The sequence below is a fragment of the Thalia democratica genome, chromosome 5 (assembly GCF_965202585.1).
Source record: "Thalia democratica chromosome 5, ktThaDemo2.hap1.1, whole genome shotgun sequence".
NCBI lineage: Eukaryota > Metazoa > Chordata > Thaliacea > Salpida > Salpidae > Thalia > Thalia democratica.
The window spans coordinates 11,967,819-11,985,875 of record NC_139169.1 but is presented as its reverse complement, the minus strand read 5'-3'; the positions used below and the strand labels follow the sequence as shown (position 1 = coordinate 11,985,875).

Sequence of the window (18,057 nt, the reverse complement as noted above, 5' to 3'; positions counted from 1 at the left end):
AGTTTATCAATCATGTAATCAATTTATAAGTTTTAGTTTATTAATTTGTAAGCCTGATGAATGAAAGCTTACACTTTGTTTTATACATACTTGTACGGTAACAGTTTTTTATTGTTTCCAAAAACAATTTTGCTTTTTCCTTTGTAGCGCTTACAAAACTTTCTGCAAATCATTTTTTAATTTGCTTCGTGTTAATATACTTGAAAAACAATACAATACATCAAAAAAAGAACAAAGCTTTTAATGTAGCTGTTTTGTAAATGTAAAAAATGTAAATATTTTAAGTTTAATGACATAAATACTGAGTATAAATAACGTACAACAAAATTAAATATTTGAACTAAATTAAAAACAAAATCATAACTTAGTAACATTTAATTGTTAAATATAAAATTATTAAAATTAAGTTTACAATTTTATTCTAATTCCTGTTTCTAACGTTTGTACATGTTAAAATTCAAACCTTTATTTTCAGCTTTTTTTATTTTATTTTACACCTTTTAGCTTTTTTTAACAATAGTGAATAAGAGTAGCGTAGTATTTAATTTAAATAAACTTTATAATCTGTTTTTAAACTATTTCAAAACATAAAAATATTTTTTTAAGAAGAAATACTTAAAATATATTTAGTCTAACTATAGATTGCTAAAGTTCAGCAGCTAAAAAAATAAGTTTAAAAGAATAACCCTTTACTTAAACAATTTTGATTTTTTAACAAACTTGATTATATTTATCAAACTGTTTATTATATAGTTCAAATATTTGTGTCTACATCAAATACTTTAAATTAACTGATTACATGATCTTAACAGTTAAAACTTGATTTTGTTTTAATATTTAAACTACTGGACATAAAATGAAAACTAGTATTCTTACCAATAATTAATGTTTAATATTTAACAAATAAATATTAATACTTAATATCAATTATTAAACATTAAATGTCAAATACTTCAAACAAACTAACTGATTCCGTGTTCCTTATCTTCAATTAAAATGAAAACTAATATTCAAGTCAATATTTAATATTTGATAGATAAATATTAAAATATATATTTCATACTAATATTTAATATCAACTATTTAACTTCAATATACTTCAAACAAACTAACTGATTCCGTGTTCCTTATCCTCTTCGCTACTGTTGCTCATGTGTCGAGTTCCCGAAACTCCCGGCAGATTTTCATCAGGTTTCTCAACTGGGGAATTACCTGAATCGGGAACGTTTTCACTAGCATCCTCAAAAACGTCTGATGCGACAGATTTCACCGGAGAAGCCGCGAATTCCACTTGTTTTTCTGTTAATTTTTTTGATTGTTTTACTAAATTTGAACATCTGTTAAAACATGATTCTTTTATATTTTCAAATTATGTACAAAAGTATTAGTTACTTGGTTTAATATAAGGAATTTAATTAAATTTATTTATCAATCTAGTAAACATATCTAGTAAAATTTTTGGCTACCATCAGCGAATCTGAGATTTTTTCGCTATAATTTAACAAACACCCTATCGCACCGCACGACTTAATAACCAACGACATCAATGATGAATAGTAAACACAGTTATAGAAAAGTTTATTAACAGGGCTAGAAAAACAAATAAAGAGGAGTAACAACCTTCTCAAATTTTCAAAAGTTAAAAAATTAAAATAATAAACAAAAACTAACTAATTGGTGGTTCTTCATCGACTGGGCTGTTTGGAGTTCCTTGCATGTTTGAAGTTTTTCTCTTGTAAAGTTCAGGACCTGACAGAGATTTGGAAACAGACCTTCTGAAAAACTGGGATGGTAGCACCAGGTTTTGTTTGCTGTCTGATAAAATAACAAAAGTATTAACTAAATTATTTTTGAATTACTTATTTCCTGAAAAACTGGGAAGGTTCTGTTTGCTGTCTGTATATTGTGAAAAGTTTATTATAAATATTTATATTCTTGTATATTGTGAAATTTATTTCGCAGTAAAGGAACTTAATGTTGGTGTGAGGTATATAATTGAGTTATTACGACATTGATTTTATTTGTAGAACTATTTCATTATTTTTATTTATGAAAGTTGAGTTTGTTTGTTGGTTTCCAATAAACTGTTAGTTTGATAGCTTTTGATTAAAATAAACAAATAAAAACATTTACTTATATAAAAAACGGGTTATTGAAACTTATAATTACGTTAGAGTGAACCGGAAACTTGTAAAACTAAGCTCTTACAAGTAAGTAATTTTTGTTGAACAATAAAATTGATTAACTTTAACTAACCAGTATTAGTTTTAGAATTGGAACTTGCATTTCTTGATCTTGATGTAGCAGTCTTGTCTAATGGCAATGCTTCTGCAAAAACAATAGGTCTAAATAAAACTAAATAGAACTATTATTTTTGTAAAAAATCAAAAAATGTCTGAAACTCGATAAAATAAAAGAAGCTTTTTTAAACTAGAAAACTAAACTGAATACTAGCTTTTTATTTTGAGATAGAAATAATAAATTAAATACTAGCTTTGTTTTGAGATGGGAATTAATTTTGCGCTGGTTGTTAATTGATCTGTTTTATTTATTAAGGAAAAGTTAGAAAAAACAACTAAACTTTTAAATTCTTATTTATCTCAAAACTGTTGATTGAAAAATTTTCAAACAAGTTTTAGAAGTTTAATAAATAAATTGTTTCTTAGAAAACTTTTACCCAAGACTGTATAAAGTTAACAAAACAAAGAAGACTGAAAAAAGTAACGATAAATAAAACACTGCCTCTAAACAAACACTATCTGCTAGTTAAACTATCTACAATAAAAACTATACTTTTATCATCTGAAATAAATCTTTTTCTCTGGAAATTTTTCGGCAATACAATGACTTGTTCGTATGCTGAGGACTCGTAAAAAGTTTTATCTGAATTGAAATATGTTTATCAAAATCTAGACTAAATATGCTAAATAACTCAGAGAAATATAAATTCCAAAAACTTACGCATAACATTTGTAATTTTTATAATATTAACTATTACTTTATTTTTTATCAAAATTTATTCTACAGAAATATGTTAAACTCAACACTATAATTTGTATTTTTATCACAAAACTATGTTTTTTTATTTTTATCTATTTATTTTTTGACTCACCACTACCATTTTATTTGATACAAATATTCAATTTTATTTTTATTATAAACTTACCACTATCATCAGGAGTCTCCCATTCCTGATTACTCCAATCATCAGCCTATAATAATGATAATAATAATAATAAATTTTAGCTTAAAAAGTATACCTTTATCTACTATTTTATACTACTTTAGAGGTCATACTACTAATTACAAAACTCTGTTTTATTTACTTAGTTCAAGTTTAAAAATGAATATTCGAAGGTACTATTAGAGTTTGACCTAAAACAGAAAATTATGAAATATATCTTTTTAAAGTAGCCTTAATTGTAGAAAATATTTTTGTTAATTTATCTGAATATCACCCTGTATTAAGTACTCCTGGTATGGTAGAACTTTGAACTAGTATTACTATATTGTTTAAAATGCACGTAATAAAAAATAGAAGCTCTATGATGATTTGGAGTCAAAACAAAGTAGATAGTGTTTTTTTTTTGATAACAACTATTTTCTGAGTCTGACAGGAAAAAGTTGATACAAGAAGTATCATTTATAATTTAAGATAAATAAATCACTAACAGAAGAACCATCATCTAAGTACATGTCAATATCTCCGCGATAAAATATATCTCCCGACCGGATAGCTGCAAAAATTTATTAAAATACAATTTAAGTTGCTTTTTGAGAGAGTGATTAACAATGTTATAAAATAAAAATACTAAAGTTCAATAACTCTTAATTAGTAACATATAATTTAATAATAACAGTTAGATAGTAAAGCTAAAACATATATTTTCTAAAACTTATAAATGCATAAAAATACTAAGCAGTGCTTTTAAACGTTTCAAAAAAAAACTGATAAGAAACTTTCAAAATAAATTAAGACTTAATTTACGTTAAAACTTCATAATATACCTTCGTAATGGTCCATTTCGTAATTTGATTTTCCATGTAAGTTTATGTAATTTTCCTTCAATCGCAACATGCTATTTAAAAACATTAAACATAACTAGATTAAAACTTTATGAAGAAACTAGTCTACAACTGCAATTAGAAGATTAACAATTCAAACTTTTATTTTCAAATTTATAATTCGAATTTTTAACAAAAACTGAAAACTAAATGGGTAAATTTAGAATTAAAATGCAAAAGAGGCAAAAACAGCCAACTCAAAAAACAAATGAACCAATTACTTTTGCTTGATTCTCTGAACGATTTGCGATTCTTTCAAGTCTCTTTCCTTGGAAGCTTCAGACAAAATTTTCAGGAATAACTCGGCACCTCTGGATCCCATCTTCTGCGAATTTATCGCGTCTTCTCGAACGTGCAGGAAATAATAGCTGGAAAGTAAATCAAGTATCAACCTTTATTTTTATATTACTTTTAATAACTACATTGACAATTGAAAAACTAACCAAACTTATTAGTAACTTAAGTAATTTACTAACTATCAATGTTTTTTTACTAACTTTGAAAGTTTTTTTGGTTATGATAAAAAAAGGATAAATGTTGTGCCTTTTTATGTGAGTACTAGTGTTCTCAAACTTGTACAGTTTTATAAACTCATTAAATGTTTTATGTTGAGTCATGAGAAGACCAAAAAATAAAACATTATTATTAAATATAAAAACGTTGATTATATTTTGTATTGAACCATCATATACTGAAATATACCTTTAAAATTTATTAATTAACGTAGAAACATAAAACTTTTAAATTTATTAATTAAAAAACTACGAATATATTTTATATTGAATCATCAATACACAAGGAAATAAAATTATTGTATTAATAAAATAAACCTTGAGTATATTTATATCGTATCATCAACACACAGAAACATATCATTTTGATAATTGCAAATTAACAAACCTTGAATATATTTTGTATTGTATCATCAGTACGCAGAAACATAAAACTTCCCATCCGAAACCAGCTTGGGCTGGATTATTGAACACGCAAGTTTTTTCATCTGAAAATATATATTCCTATTTGAATTATTATTTGTAAAGTTTAAACATACAAAATTGATAGCAGATATTTCAAAAAAGGAAAAAATACTAAAGGTTACTATTGCTTCAGATACAATAAGTTATTCTTAAACAGTATAGACATCATTATTTTTGTAGTGTCATTAGCTTCTCAGCAATACAATTATTAATATAAAGAAAAAATAGTACTAACACAAACCTGAAGTATAAGCAACGTAAAAGTTATTCAGTAAAGAACATTTTAAACTATTGTTTGAACATTAAAACAACTATTAGAAATTTTAGTTAAAAAATTCTGGATCTACTTAGCCATAAATTTTAATTTATAAGATCTACAAACCAGGTAAATAAGCTTTAAACATATTGTACGATAATAAATTTGTTTAATGTCTTGTTCATATTGTAGAAGCAACACCTATTTACAAATATATTACAGTACACAAATTTAACAAACCAGTCCCGTAATGCAAAAATATGTTTTTAGAAACAACTAATAACACACAAATTAAACAAACCAGGTCCATACTGATAATACTGATCGAACTCGCAAACTATGAGGAACAGTTGAGTGAACCAGCATCCGACCTGGTTGGTGGTGTCATCCGAGTTTTCGGCCAATTTGTTGGGGTAAACGCACGCCGCGAACTGCATCACCGTCTTGATCATAATACTATATTGTGTGTATTCTGTAGAAAATAATCAGTTTAAATCACTGTCTTGATCATTATTGAGTATTGCGTGTATTCTGTTATGAAAACAAAAAAGTAATTAGTAGTTTAAATCACCATCTTGAGCATAATACTATATTGTGTGTACTCTGTTGTAAAGTAATGAGCAGTTTAAATCACTGTATTGATCATAACTGAATATTGTGTGTACTCTGTTGCAAAGTGAAACTACTATAATTACACTATCTTAACTTCAAACAAACTATTTTTCGTAAAAGAAAATAATGAGTAGATAAAATAAAACTTTTTAAAAATATTTGATATTTTCTAAGAGCAAACACTAAAACTTTAACATATATGAAATTTTAGGTAAAAAATTGAACAAAATTAAAACATTATGTATGCACTTAGAATTTAATTTAATTTGGTAAGATATTTTATTTAAATTTTCCCTACCTAAACTAGATTACGTCATATTTATGGAAAAGTTGGTTTAGGTTATAAAGATGGTTACCTACCCGAAAAAAAGGAAGTTAAACCGACTAACTCAACACAATTTTGTAGACTCTCAACAACTTCTTGACGGGTCCCACGACAAGCGCAGTTTTGTTCTTCAACAGGTAGAAGAAGCATATCAGGTAACCGATACAGAACAGGGATATCTGGTAAGTTCCTGATATGCACACGACCGCTATTGTTATCCAGTCGAAATAAGCGTAGAAGAACGCCTTTCCGTTGTCCAAGTTCGATCTCTTTCTGTTGTATTAATCAGGTTGCGATTTATTAGAAGTTAAGTTGGCTAAGAACTTTTAAAGCTTGCAAATATAAAAGTTTTCATTTGAATATCTTTAAAAAATAGGAAGCGAATTCTTTTTATATCAATAACACTTTGGCAAATTACTACAAAAAAGTTAAACAAAAGCTGACACAAAATATAACACAAATACAAAAACAAGCAGTAAAAAAATTACAGATATTAAAGAAAATCTGAAACTAAGAAAAAAAAAACCGTCAAATCATATTAAAAAATGAACAAACTTGGAAGTGAGAAAGTTTTTTGTGGGGTTGGTTGCAGGGGTGATTGTGTCGAGAAATTCCCCTGTGAGTTGAGAGTTGTCCCCGCCAAATTCCCTACCAACCTTCCCTTCCTCAAGTTTGAATATCTGCAGTTGTTGGCATAACAACAAGATTTGAATGAATTCTGTGAAAAACTAAATAACAAGATTTGAATGAATTCTGTGGAAAAATAAAAAGATTTGAATGAATTCTGTGAAAAATTATAAAGATTTGAATGATTTCTGAGAAAAAACAATAAGATTTGATTGAATTCTGTGAAAATATAAAAATATTTGAATGAACTCTGTAAAAATTAAATATAAAGATTTGAATGAATTCTGTGAAAAAATAAAAAAGATTTGAATGGTTTCTGTTTAAAAAAAACAAGATTTGAATGAATTCTTTGAAAATAAATGTCAAGCTTTGAATGAATTCTGTAATTAGTGTATGAAAAAATATTAAGAAATAAAATAATTGATGAATTCTATGAAAATAAACAATTAGGTTCGTATTTTAACTTTAACAAACGTAAAAAGTATAAAAACATAAGTATATGTACAAACTTTGTAAAGTGACATAAATATTTTGAATGATTTTTAACTAACTCATATTAGTTCTACGATAGTATGCAAGAATACAAGAGTAAAGTAAAAAAAGAATATTTGTATTAACTTTAGAGAACATTAACAACTAATCTGAATAACAAAGAAATAAAATAACAATGTTTAACTAAAATATTAATACTAATTAAATGTATTGACTACTTTATTTTTAGTTAACAAAAAAAACTGTCTATTTTATCCTATATGAAAGCTAAGTTTTCAAACGCTGGAGAGCGCTATTGATACTTGGTTAAAATATAAAATAGTCTGTAGTTTAGACTTTTTTATATTATTTATATAATTAAGTTACTTTATTAAGTAAAGAGTTTTGTAATTTTTTGTATTAAAGTAAAGTTTAGTATTGTAAAAATAATAACATAATTGATTGATAATTACTGTAAAAATCAAAACCAAGTGTAAAGTAAACGTTTTTCAGTATTAGAACGAAAAACATGAAAACAATATTTGTGTACTAAGTTTATAATACTATGTTATTGATAGTTTTTTGTTATGTATTCTTAATAATCCAAGTATTTTTGTTAATAAAAATAATCAATAGATGTATATATTTAGTAAAGTACAGTAACCTGCCAACCGTATACGCTTTTTAAACAAAAGTTCTGGTAGTTCGTACCTAGCAAGTGTGTACCTAGTTTTAGAGTCTTCAGTTATGAATAATAGCTTATTTTTGATTAATAAACATAACATTGAAGTTAAAAAAAGCATCAAAGTAGTTTTGTAAGCATCTAAAACTGATACAGGTAAATAAAACTAGGTGAAACTTATTTTTATTACAATAAATATAAAAAATAAAGATACACAGGTAAATTTTAAATATACTGATTTAAACTAAAAAGATGATTAAAAGTATATACAAGGTTATAATTAATTACATAATTCTGTAATACACAGGCACTTATAACAAACACATAAAAAACTAGCTAGACTAAGTTGTAGCAAAGTGTGATACTTTTCTTATTTATTTAAAATATTGCATAAATAAAAAAATGAATTTTACATGCTATACAATTATTTCAAACTATTTTTATTTCAATTAAATTTGCCGCCAACAAACTTAATCTCGTTCTTTCAAACATCACTATTGTTAACATTATCATTGCATTTGTTCAAATATTTTGTATTTGTTCAAATATTTTGTATTTGTTTAAATATTTCGTATTTGTCCAAACTTAAAGTATTTGTTCGAATATTTCGTATTTGTATTGAGGTTTTGCGGTTTAATTAAACATGAGATAACTTCGGTTCATGGAAAATTATTAACTACAGTACTGTTTGTTTTATTAACTATTTCCAAATATTTCAAACCAAGCGTTACAAGCGATTAGTAAAATATTTTTCCTCAACAAGATATGCTTTTATATTTTAAATATTATTATACAGCCGTTTATAGGTTATACAATACTTTGTCCTACCACTTATTATTATTATTATTATAATTATGAATTTTACTTCGCAGAATATAAAAACATAAAACGGAAAATACATATACTTGTCAAAAACTGTGTGATGTAAATTAAATAGTTAGCTAAGAGTAAAATAAATATTTATCATTATTTACAAATTTGAATACAATTAATTTTATCGAAATTAATTTAGTCTTGTTTTTTCAAATATTTATATTTGAACATATGTTTTCCATTTGAACAATATCTTTTGTATTTGTTCATTGGTTATGCGGTTTAATTAAACATGGGACACATTTTTGTTCATAAAATTATTAACTACAATGTTTGTTTTATTAACTAGTTCATTCCAGGTCAAGCGTATCTAGCAGTTAGTAAAACATTTCAGTTTGAACTCAAGTTTTAATAAGTTAAGTTTGCTAAATAACAAAAGTACTCCTTTGAAAACATTGAATAAATTAAACGTTTATAAAATGCTGTTGTTATACTCGAACGAAACAGTTTTGATTGGATCTTTTATTAGAAAATGTTATTAAAAAGTTTACTTTTAAAGAACTATATTTTATTAACAATTTATATATTCAAATTATTTTTTTAATTATTTAGTTAACGTAGTTTTACTATGACATATAAAAATTTTAGTAAATAAACATAAACTGAGTTAAACTTTGTACAGTTACAAAATTATGCAGTTAGTATTTCAATAAGTAATTTTTACTATAAATGTACTTATTTTACTAACTAAAAGATATTTTCTAAATACGATTAAGTTTAGTTTAATTTAACTTTGTAATCTAGATAGTAAAGTAATTACAAATAATTTGTACAAGTGTCAATAAAAATAATGCTTGTTGTAAATTAACTTTTAGTTGTAAATAAATAAATAATTTAATACAAACCAGCAATTTGTATGGGTCTTAATGGAAATAATGTATTAGGTAATTGTAAATAATATTTTAAAATAAATAAACAACAATAAATACCAGCAATTTGTACAGGTCTTAGTGGAAATAATGTATCAGGTAGTTGTAAATACGTCATCAGTCTTTGGTGAACATAATAATCTTCTCCCAAGTTAGACCATGGGTATGAAAAGTCTGTTAACCATTTTCAATGTTAAAGATTATAAATTATTAATATTAAACAATTACAAAGGAAAAAATATAATTATTCTATTGTAAATTTATGTTGAAAAATTAGTATTGAAACCTAGTAAGTATAAACATAAAGGCTTATGTTTTTGTTTACTTATATTATTTTAAATAAACTGTGGAATTAAAAACATCTCTGTAAAATTTTATGGAATTTGAATAAGAAGGTCTCAACTGGCGTTTTTACATTTCTTAAAATCAGTTGTCAACTGACCTCAAATAATATATTGTAAATTGAATAAAATCAAACTAATTTCAGTAAATATTTTTGTACCTATAATATTACAAGAATAAAAAACATTAAAAAACTTAAATAAAACGCTAGTTATACTTTTTTATGCACTTAACACATACTATATAACAAAAAATAACTAACATCCACAAAGTAATGGCGGTAGTCCAAGATTTACAACGTATTTGTAAATAAAACTTAATAAATTTAAAAAATAAAAACTAACATCCACAAAGTAATGGCGGTAGTCCAGGATTTACAACGTATTTGTAAACAAAACTCAATAAATATTATAAAAATAAAACTAACATCCACAAAGTAAAGGTGGTAATCCAAGATTTACAACATATTTGTAAATAAAACTCAATGTTAGAACTGCTACATGAACTCTCCAAAACCTGTAATATTATACTAATTGCATTTTACTATTTTTTTTTGTATCTGAAAAATTTAAGCTATTGCGCTAAATTACAAAAAATTGTTTACTTAATCTTCAAAGCCTATAACTGATCAGTGTTGGTTTTTATTAAAGCATTAAGTAAATATGCGGTTTTCCGCAAAAATACTTTAGAATTTAATCAATCCCTAAATAGTACAAACTTTATTGCTAAATTAAAAAATCAAAAACAAAATTTATTTTCTAAAAAGTATTTCTCTTTAGTATGGCTTTGTTAGACATGTAGAAAAAAAGAATTCAAATAAATCCGTAAAAAATAATTACAAAAATCGAAACTATCAATTGAAATAGTATCAATTAAGTGCATAAACTCTAACTTTCTAAGAATTGTTCTGTTTGATATATAGAAGGAAATAATGAACATAATTCCGTATAAAATCGCCAATACATCTTGGGTGTACCAAATTGTAAACATGCTTGCACAGTAACATATCTGTTTGAATTTATACCAGGTTTTTTAATAAGTAAATACTTCTATTACCATTAAGTTTAAGAGTTTATTTAGCTAGTTGATAGATAAGCTTGTTTAAAAGTTCAAATTTTGTTAATTAGTTCAACATATTTTTATAACATTCAAAGACAAGTCTAAGATTGTGAAAGTTGTATAAAAAAACTTTTAAAAAAAGCAATTACTTAAAACATGTATATATATATATATTCAAAAACAAAAAGACCTTGTTGAACACAAAGCTTATTTTAATTTCAGTACTTGAATGTGTAAGGAATCTCTATTTTGTAATTGCTAATAAAACTAACTTCTTTTCCGTACAGATAGAAGAAATAATTGCACATGTACATTAGTTTTGCTAGCACATTCCTGTTTCAAATAAGATACATTAAAACCTATAAAAAGTTACAACAATTTGGTTGTACTTTTGCTTGCTTTTTTATTGTCTGATTATGTTAACGAATTTTAGCTTTTAAAAAATTTTATGCTTTGAACACAAAAACAACAGAATTATATTTTTTAAGTATATTTCTGAAAACACTTGAAAGTCGGTAAATCTTTAAAAACATTAAAAAAACAAAAATTAAAAAAACCAAAGTCCTACATAAAATATAAATTTTTCAAATAACCACCTATACAAACAAACCTGTTAGAGTTTTTATGGGTGATACCAGGGAACAGTGTTGTATACGAAAGCGTTGGTATTTCATTCTGTAACACCAATGCTCTGTATCTTAGGTGTACCAACCTCGAGAAGCATATCACCAGAAACACTGATATTATTCCCTGCATTGAAAGTATTTTGGTTAGAGATCATGACAAGCTTGTTTTGAAAATATATACAATCAAATTAAAATAATATGCATAACATACAATGCATAACATTTTTTTAACATATTAGAATAAATAGTATATCAAGTTGTCAGGATTAATTTTGGATCAACTATATAAAATGTCATACAATAATATTTTAAAAGTTGTTGAATGTTCACTGTAATTAAATTTTTATTCTAGTTATAAATGACATTCCAACCAACTACTGTATGAAGATGGTGATGTCATTGAAACTAACTTGAGTGTGATAGTAATGACATTTTAATTAACTCGTATTTGATATTAAGGCGTGTGCTAAATAATAATGACACTTTAATTTAGTTAAGGATTATAGTAATGACACTTTTACTGACTTGAGCGTGGTAGCAATGACAGTTCAACTAATTTGTGCACAATAGTAAAAACATTTCAACTAACTTGTGCGTGATAGTAATGACATTTCAACTAAATTGAGCGTAAAACTAATGACATTTCAACTAGCTTAAGCGTGATAGTAATGATAGTTCAACTGACATATGCGTGATAGTGATGACATTTCAACTAACTTTTATACAATAGTAATGAAATTTTAACTTACTCAAGCATGATAGTTATGACATTTCAACTAACTTGAGCAAAACAGTAATGACATTTTAACTAACTTGTCAGCAATAGTAATGACATTTCAACTAACTTGGGCGTGATAGTAATGACATTTCAACTAACTTGAGCGTGGTAGTAGAAGTCAGTTATGTTCGGCGGCATCTTGCCGATTCCAACGTATTTCAGAGTATCGACTGTTTGATTTGGTTCGGGTAGTTTCGTGCCGTTTTTCCACTGTTTTTGTATAAATTTGTGAAAATAAAATGCGAAAAGTTACTTGTCGAGATGAAAAATTAAATAGACGCATAAATATTTATCAACAAAACGTTCAGATGAATAAATGAGTTATTATAAAATTATTATATTATAAAATTATATTTTGGTCGTTTTACCTTAACTTTTTGCATAAATATTTTAAGGTACAGCAACAGTTATTTATATGAATTAAATGTTAAAAAACAAAATAAAGATTTTTTTTGCTAATTTGTTTAAAATTATTTCATCTATCCATGTTGGTTCACCTACCTTATGTCAATCTTTTTATGATAAAAACCACTATCTTATTTAATAATATTTTTAAATCACCAACCCATCTGTCAACGGTGCAGGTGCCGGTCGTGGCGTTCGAAATTTCTTTCTGCTGGAAGTTGAGTTGGAAGAACATTTGCGAAATGATGACCAAAGAAGCCCACACCTCCGTTAGTATCATCATTTGTTGCCATCTCGATGGGTAAGGCAGGATTAGGCACCATGAAACAACCAGTATTAGGTTGGTGACTGATACCTGTAAGAAATAGTGTTTTGTTTATATTACTACAATTTTTTATCATTTAGATGGGTATGTTAAGATTGAAATAACCAGTATTAGATTGGTGACTGATACCTGTAAATAAAATGGTTGATTTTATTGAAAGTTTTCTATACTTATTTATAGACAAGATTTATGTAAAAATTCTTAAATCAGTCAAGGACACAGTCAGTTTTTATTTTGTGATTTTTCTTCTGCATCAACAATTAGAAAAAATCAAAAGTTAGTTTTGAAAAATTAATGCATAACACAAAAGTTCAAAACGTTTTCAGATAAAAATCCGTCTTCAGTAAACCTATGATTTTTCTATGCTTATTTTCATAATTTCAGTGGTTAGTGTAAGATGAAACACCATGAAAAAACTAGGAAAATATTTGTGAATGATACCTGAATAAAGTTTGTCAATTTAAAGAGAGTTTTGTATGTATAATTATATTCTTTTTAATGATAATGCACCTTATATTACTTTGTGAAAAGTTGGTATTTTTAACTAATTGCAATTTATGTTTTATTATCATCTTTAATACATTTATCTTTTTATGTCAAGCTGGTAGCAAATAATAACTTTTTATGCTAAACTATATTTAACATAAAGTTTATCTTAATAACATTAATAGTGCAATCTTTCCAAGACATATCATAATACAGATAAGTAATACGTCAAGCTGGTAAGAAATAATAACTTTTTTATTGCAATATTTTCCAGACACTTCATAATATAAAAACAGATACATTGAAAAACAAGTGTGATTTTTTCAAGAGCAGTAACATTTTACAACGGATTAAAAAAAAAATTAAATCTTAAACAGTTAAGCAGAAATATCCAAACGTTGAAATCTAATCACACTAACATTATTTTTGCATGCCCATATAACTACAATAGCGACAATTTTGTCCATGTGGAATTCCATCAAACGTATTGAGTACAAAAATATATTTCTTTTTATTTTCGGAAACAATTCCACGCAATTTCTTAAGAACCAAGTCGTAAACGGTTCCTCTGTATGAAAATGAAATATAATTATAATATAATGAAATGTAAACTGAAAATTTTAATCTAAATTATTTTTGGTTGTTTTTATTTATCAATCAAATTTCAGATTTGCGAACAAAAATTTCAAACAACTAAATATAACTGTCAAGACTAAAAATATTCTTTCAAAGTACTAAAGAAGTGTGTGACAATTTAGTAATTAATGACAATGACTTGTCATTTAAATAATTTTGATAAATATGTATGAACTTACAAAAAATAATTAAAGTTTGGATTTGCTTTGAAACCCATAAGTCTTGGTAATTGTAACAAGTTCTACTTAATGCTTTAGTAGTTATCTCATTACAAACTGTATTAAGTGTTTATAAACTCGCAATAAAATATAACATCTAACAACTAATATTAAAACTAAATAATAATACGAACCAGTTCTGTTTCTTCTATGTAGCGCTATCAGACGTGCTTGTTTTTTGTTTTCATTTATTTTATTTTTTTCTTCTTCCATGTTAACCACGAAATCTTCGGGAGGCTGGTCCGGTTGTTGGTGTATCTCCATTAACTAAAAAAGTATTAAAATAAAGGAATGAATTTAAATATAAATAATTAATTAGTTGGCAGGGTTGCCACTCGTTTTTTCCTAATTTTTTCCAGGTTTTCCAAATTTCTTCCAGGTTTTTAAAAGTACACATTTTTGGGTCTATTTTTAGTTTTAAATTAATTTCTATATAAGAAAATGTGTTGAATACTATAAAAACATTGAAAACATACTGTAAAGTTACTTTAAATGTATTTTTAAATAAAAAAATTTTTGATGATGACAAAAAAATCTTATTTATATGATAGATTTTTGTGTCAAATCGAAATTTTACTATTGAAAATGTTAAAATTAATAAAAAATTCCAGGTTTTTCTAGGTTTTTTTCAAAATTTCTCAAATTCCAGGTTTTTTCAGGATTCCAGGTTAAGTGGCAGCCCTGTTAGTTGGCAGGTTGCTAATGGACTTCCATTAACTAACATAATTAAAACAAATATTAATAATAGTCGGTCTGGATGTTGGTGCATCTCCATTAACTTAAGTAAAAATTTAATATAAAAAAAAGTGATTGAAATAAAGATTTATGTAGTTTCAAAGTTGTTAAACTTTACGTAGTTATATTAATAGAAAAAATCTACACTATAAAAAAAATCAGTAAAAAAAAATCTACCGTATATGCACCGAATGGTTTTAAATTTCATGCTTGTTTAAATTGCTGTAACAAAAATACCTTGATAAAAAATAATTAAAACTAGAAATACAAATGCTTACAAGCAAACTCAACAAGTTAAACACAGATTTACTTTTCTTAAATTGCCTTCTTAAATTTAGTAAAGTATAAAAAGTTCAGTTTACAACATACAAATAATGTAATTGTTATCAAGTATATGTAAAGAGTGTTCCTTTAAAACAAAAGGTCTCGACAAAAATTATTTCGGAGACAATACTAGTATTAATTTTATTTAGACAAAGGCAACGTCGTTTTACCTAACAGGGATCTTCAGGCCTTTACAATATAATTGGTTAATTATATCAAGGAAACTCACGTTCATAAGTGGATTGTAGAAATAATGAAGTTGCAATTTAACTATATTCAGGAATATAGCTGGTATCAACATGTAAAACAATAACTTGTCTTTGTTTATTTCCAACCCCAAATCTTGCAGTCTGAAACGAGAATTTTCATGGTAAAGTGTATTAAAATTATACAATAAAGTTTGTAATATTATTCAATTGAAGTAATAAAGGGGACATTTAACAAACGTATGAGAATTTGATACCAAAAGTTATTTATTGAACCTGAAACTTTTAAAAGCTTTTATTTTATAAAGAAATATTTTATATTTTATTAATTTATTTCTATGACATATTTTAAAATTATCTTAAGCTTGTAGAAAAAATGTGCAAAAATTATATGTATCTTGTATATCTATATAAACATATATAAACTAATAAAACCAAATACACATTAAGTTTTTATTTTCACAAACCATTGTCACAACTAACTGTTCATAAGTAAATCCAGTTAAGTTTCTCCACAACGACGGAACGGGTTCCATTTGGTAAGTGTATATCAGTAATAGTTCCAGTGTGGTGTACAGTTCCAACACTATCAAGTACAACTTCAGTATCATCCTCCATGACTTGTATGACATCTGTTTATTTTAAATCTTTGTAACAAGTATTTAACTTTGAGAAATTCTTGGAAACACTTTTACCAATCAATGTGTCATATTTGGTAAATAAAATACACTTTAACTCAAGTGCAAAAAGTGACAATAAGAGCAAATAAACTTAAAACAAAGCAAATAGTTAATACAGATAGTAAGAAATGTTAAATTTACATAAAAAGTAATAGTAAATAATAACAATAAGAAACATACAAACTAATAACAAACGTAATTGTGAAGACTGGTAACAAATACATATAAACTAACAAACTATACAACTAATTGTTAAATGATAATAAAACCATATATACTTACAACGAATGTAATTGTAAAAACTGATAATAAGAACATGTATCCGATTCTAATAGCATTGGGTCGGCCAGCAAAAGTTATTCCGCAATGGTACGCTATCATTATTATTATCCAGTATCTAAAATTATTTCATAATAACAAAGTATACTTTACAAGTTCAATATTAATCATTTTTATTATTATTAATACCTGTAAAAGTATCAAAATAACAAGTACAGCATATTCATCAAAAATATTACCTGTATCGTTGTGAGTAGAAAATTGTTGTAGTATTATATATTAATTAGTTTTTATGTGTTGGTTAGTATTTCTTTAAATGCTATTTGGCTTTAAACTAAGTAATTCCAAAAAAATCCTTATTTTATCAATATAGCTTTAAAATTTTAATTTTTGCTGAAATATTAATGAGCTATTAGTTATTTAAACTTTTTTTTTCCACCTTTTCTTAATTTATATTTACTTTTTTTCAAAGAAAGTAAAACTCAGAAATACGTATTCTAAAAGTATAGATAAAGTATAGTTTTCAAATAAAACAAAAAAATATACCTGCATAGAAATAGATATATTCTGTTCAATACAGTGCTTTTCTCTATAGTGCTCAACTGGCTACTTCGGCGGTCTAAAAATTAACAACTATTTAAGTTTAAGTATTCATAGAAATTAATGACTTACAATTAATGAAATGATAACTTGTTAACACACTTGTTAGTTTGTTAATAAAGAAAGAGTACTGTTTAAATTTGTTATTGTTATATTCACCAGTGAACTTAGCTAGGATCTTTTTATCAACTGTTAAAATTTTTAACTATTTAAGTTTTAGTATTTATAGAATTTAAAAACAATCATACTAAAAACACTCATTAGTGTAAACCTTTTTAAAGTGTTAAAAACGCTTTAAAACGTTATCTATTCTTAAAACGCAGTAAGTATTGTTTTTCAAAAAATATATCAGCTTGTTAAATACGAAAAATTATTAGTTAAAAATTTAGTAAACAAAAAAAAAACAAATATTGATAAATCACCAGTGAATACCAATTACGTAATTTAAAACGTACTATAGTACTAATTTTTTTTAATTACTCATATTTTAAAAATAAATACTGATTCAAACTAAACTAACGCATAATTCTTTCCAAAGTTTCCTTCTTTTGACTCAAAACTCCAACAAATATTGAGTAGAAGAATAACTAAAAAAATATGA

At 25.4% G+C, this 18,057-nt stretch overlaps 1 protein-coding gene across 3 annotated transcripts in view; it reads right to left on the bottom strand.

The window, feature by feature from the left end:
* LOC145837195 (piezo-type mechanosensitive ion channel component 1-like) overlaps positions 1–18,057 on the bottom strand; it is a 49,204-nt gene that overhangs the window by 15,729 nt on the left and 15,418 nt on the right. For all 3 annotated transcript variants that reach the window (XM_082944964.1, XM_082944967.1, XM_082944966.1), the window contains 25 exons: positions 17,977–18,043; positions 17,403–17,475; positions 16,860–16,974; positions 16,381–16,529; positions 15,921–16,041; positions 14,767–14,899; positions 14,198–14,346; positions 13,128–13,322; positions 12,662–12,772; positions 11,769–11,908; positions 11,431–11,491; positions 10,992–11,107; positions 10,527–10,615; positions 9,818–9,931; positions 6,791–6,953; positions 6,300–6,508; positions 5,600–5,770; positions 4,966–5,065; positions 4,287–4,433; positions 4,009–4,079; positions 3,673–3,737; positions 3,167–3,212; positions 2,257–2,328; positions 1,672–1,815; positions 1,114–1,299 (listed from right to left, as the gene is read on the bottom strand). In XM_082944964.1, coding sequence (XP_082801090.1) covers positions 1,114–1,299; positions 1,672–1,815; positions 2,257–2,328; positions 3,167–3,212; positions 3,673–3,737; positions 4,009–4,079; positions 4,287–4,433; positions 4,966–5,065; positions 5,600–5,770; positions 6,300–6,508; positions 6,791–6,953; positions 9,818–9,931; positions 10,527–10,615; positions 10,992–11,107; positions 11,431–11,491; positions 11,769–11,908; positions 12,662–12,772; positions 13,128–13,322; positions 14,198–14,346; positions 14,767–14,899; positions 15,921–16,041; positions 16,381–16,529; positions 16,860–16,974; positions 17,403–17,475; positions 17,977–18,043 — 3,007 coding nt within the window. The remainder of the gene's footprint in view (positions 1–1,113; positions 1,300–1,671; positions 1,816–2,256; positions 2,329–3,166; positions 3,213–3,672; positions 3,738–4,008; positions 4,080–4,286; positions 4,434–4,965; positions 5,066–5,599; positions 5,771–6,299; positions 6,509–6,790; positions 6,954–9,817; positions 9,932–10,526; positions 10,616–10,991; positions 11,108–11,430; positions 11,492–11,768; positions 11,909–12,661; positions 12,773–13,127; positions 13,323–14,197; positions 14,347–14,766; positions 14,900–15,920; positions 16,042–16,380; positions 16,530–16,859; positions 16,975–17,402; positions 17,476–17,976; positions 18,044–18,057) is intronic.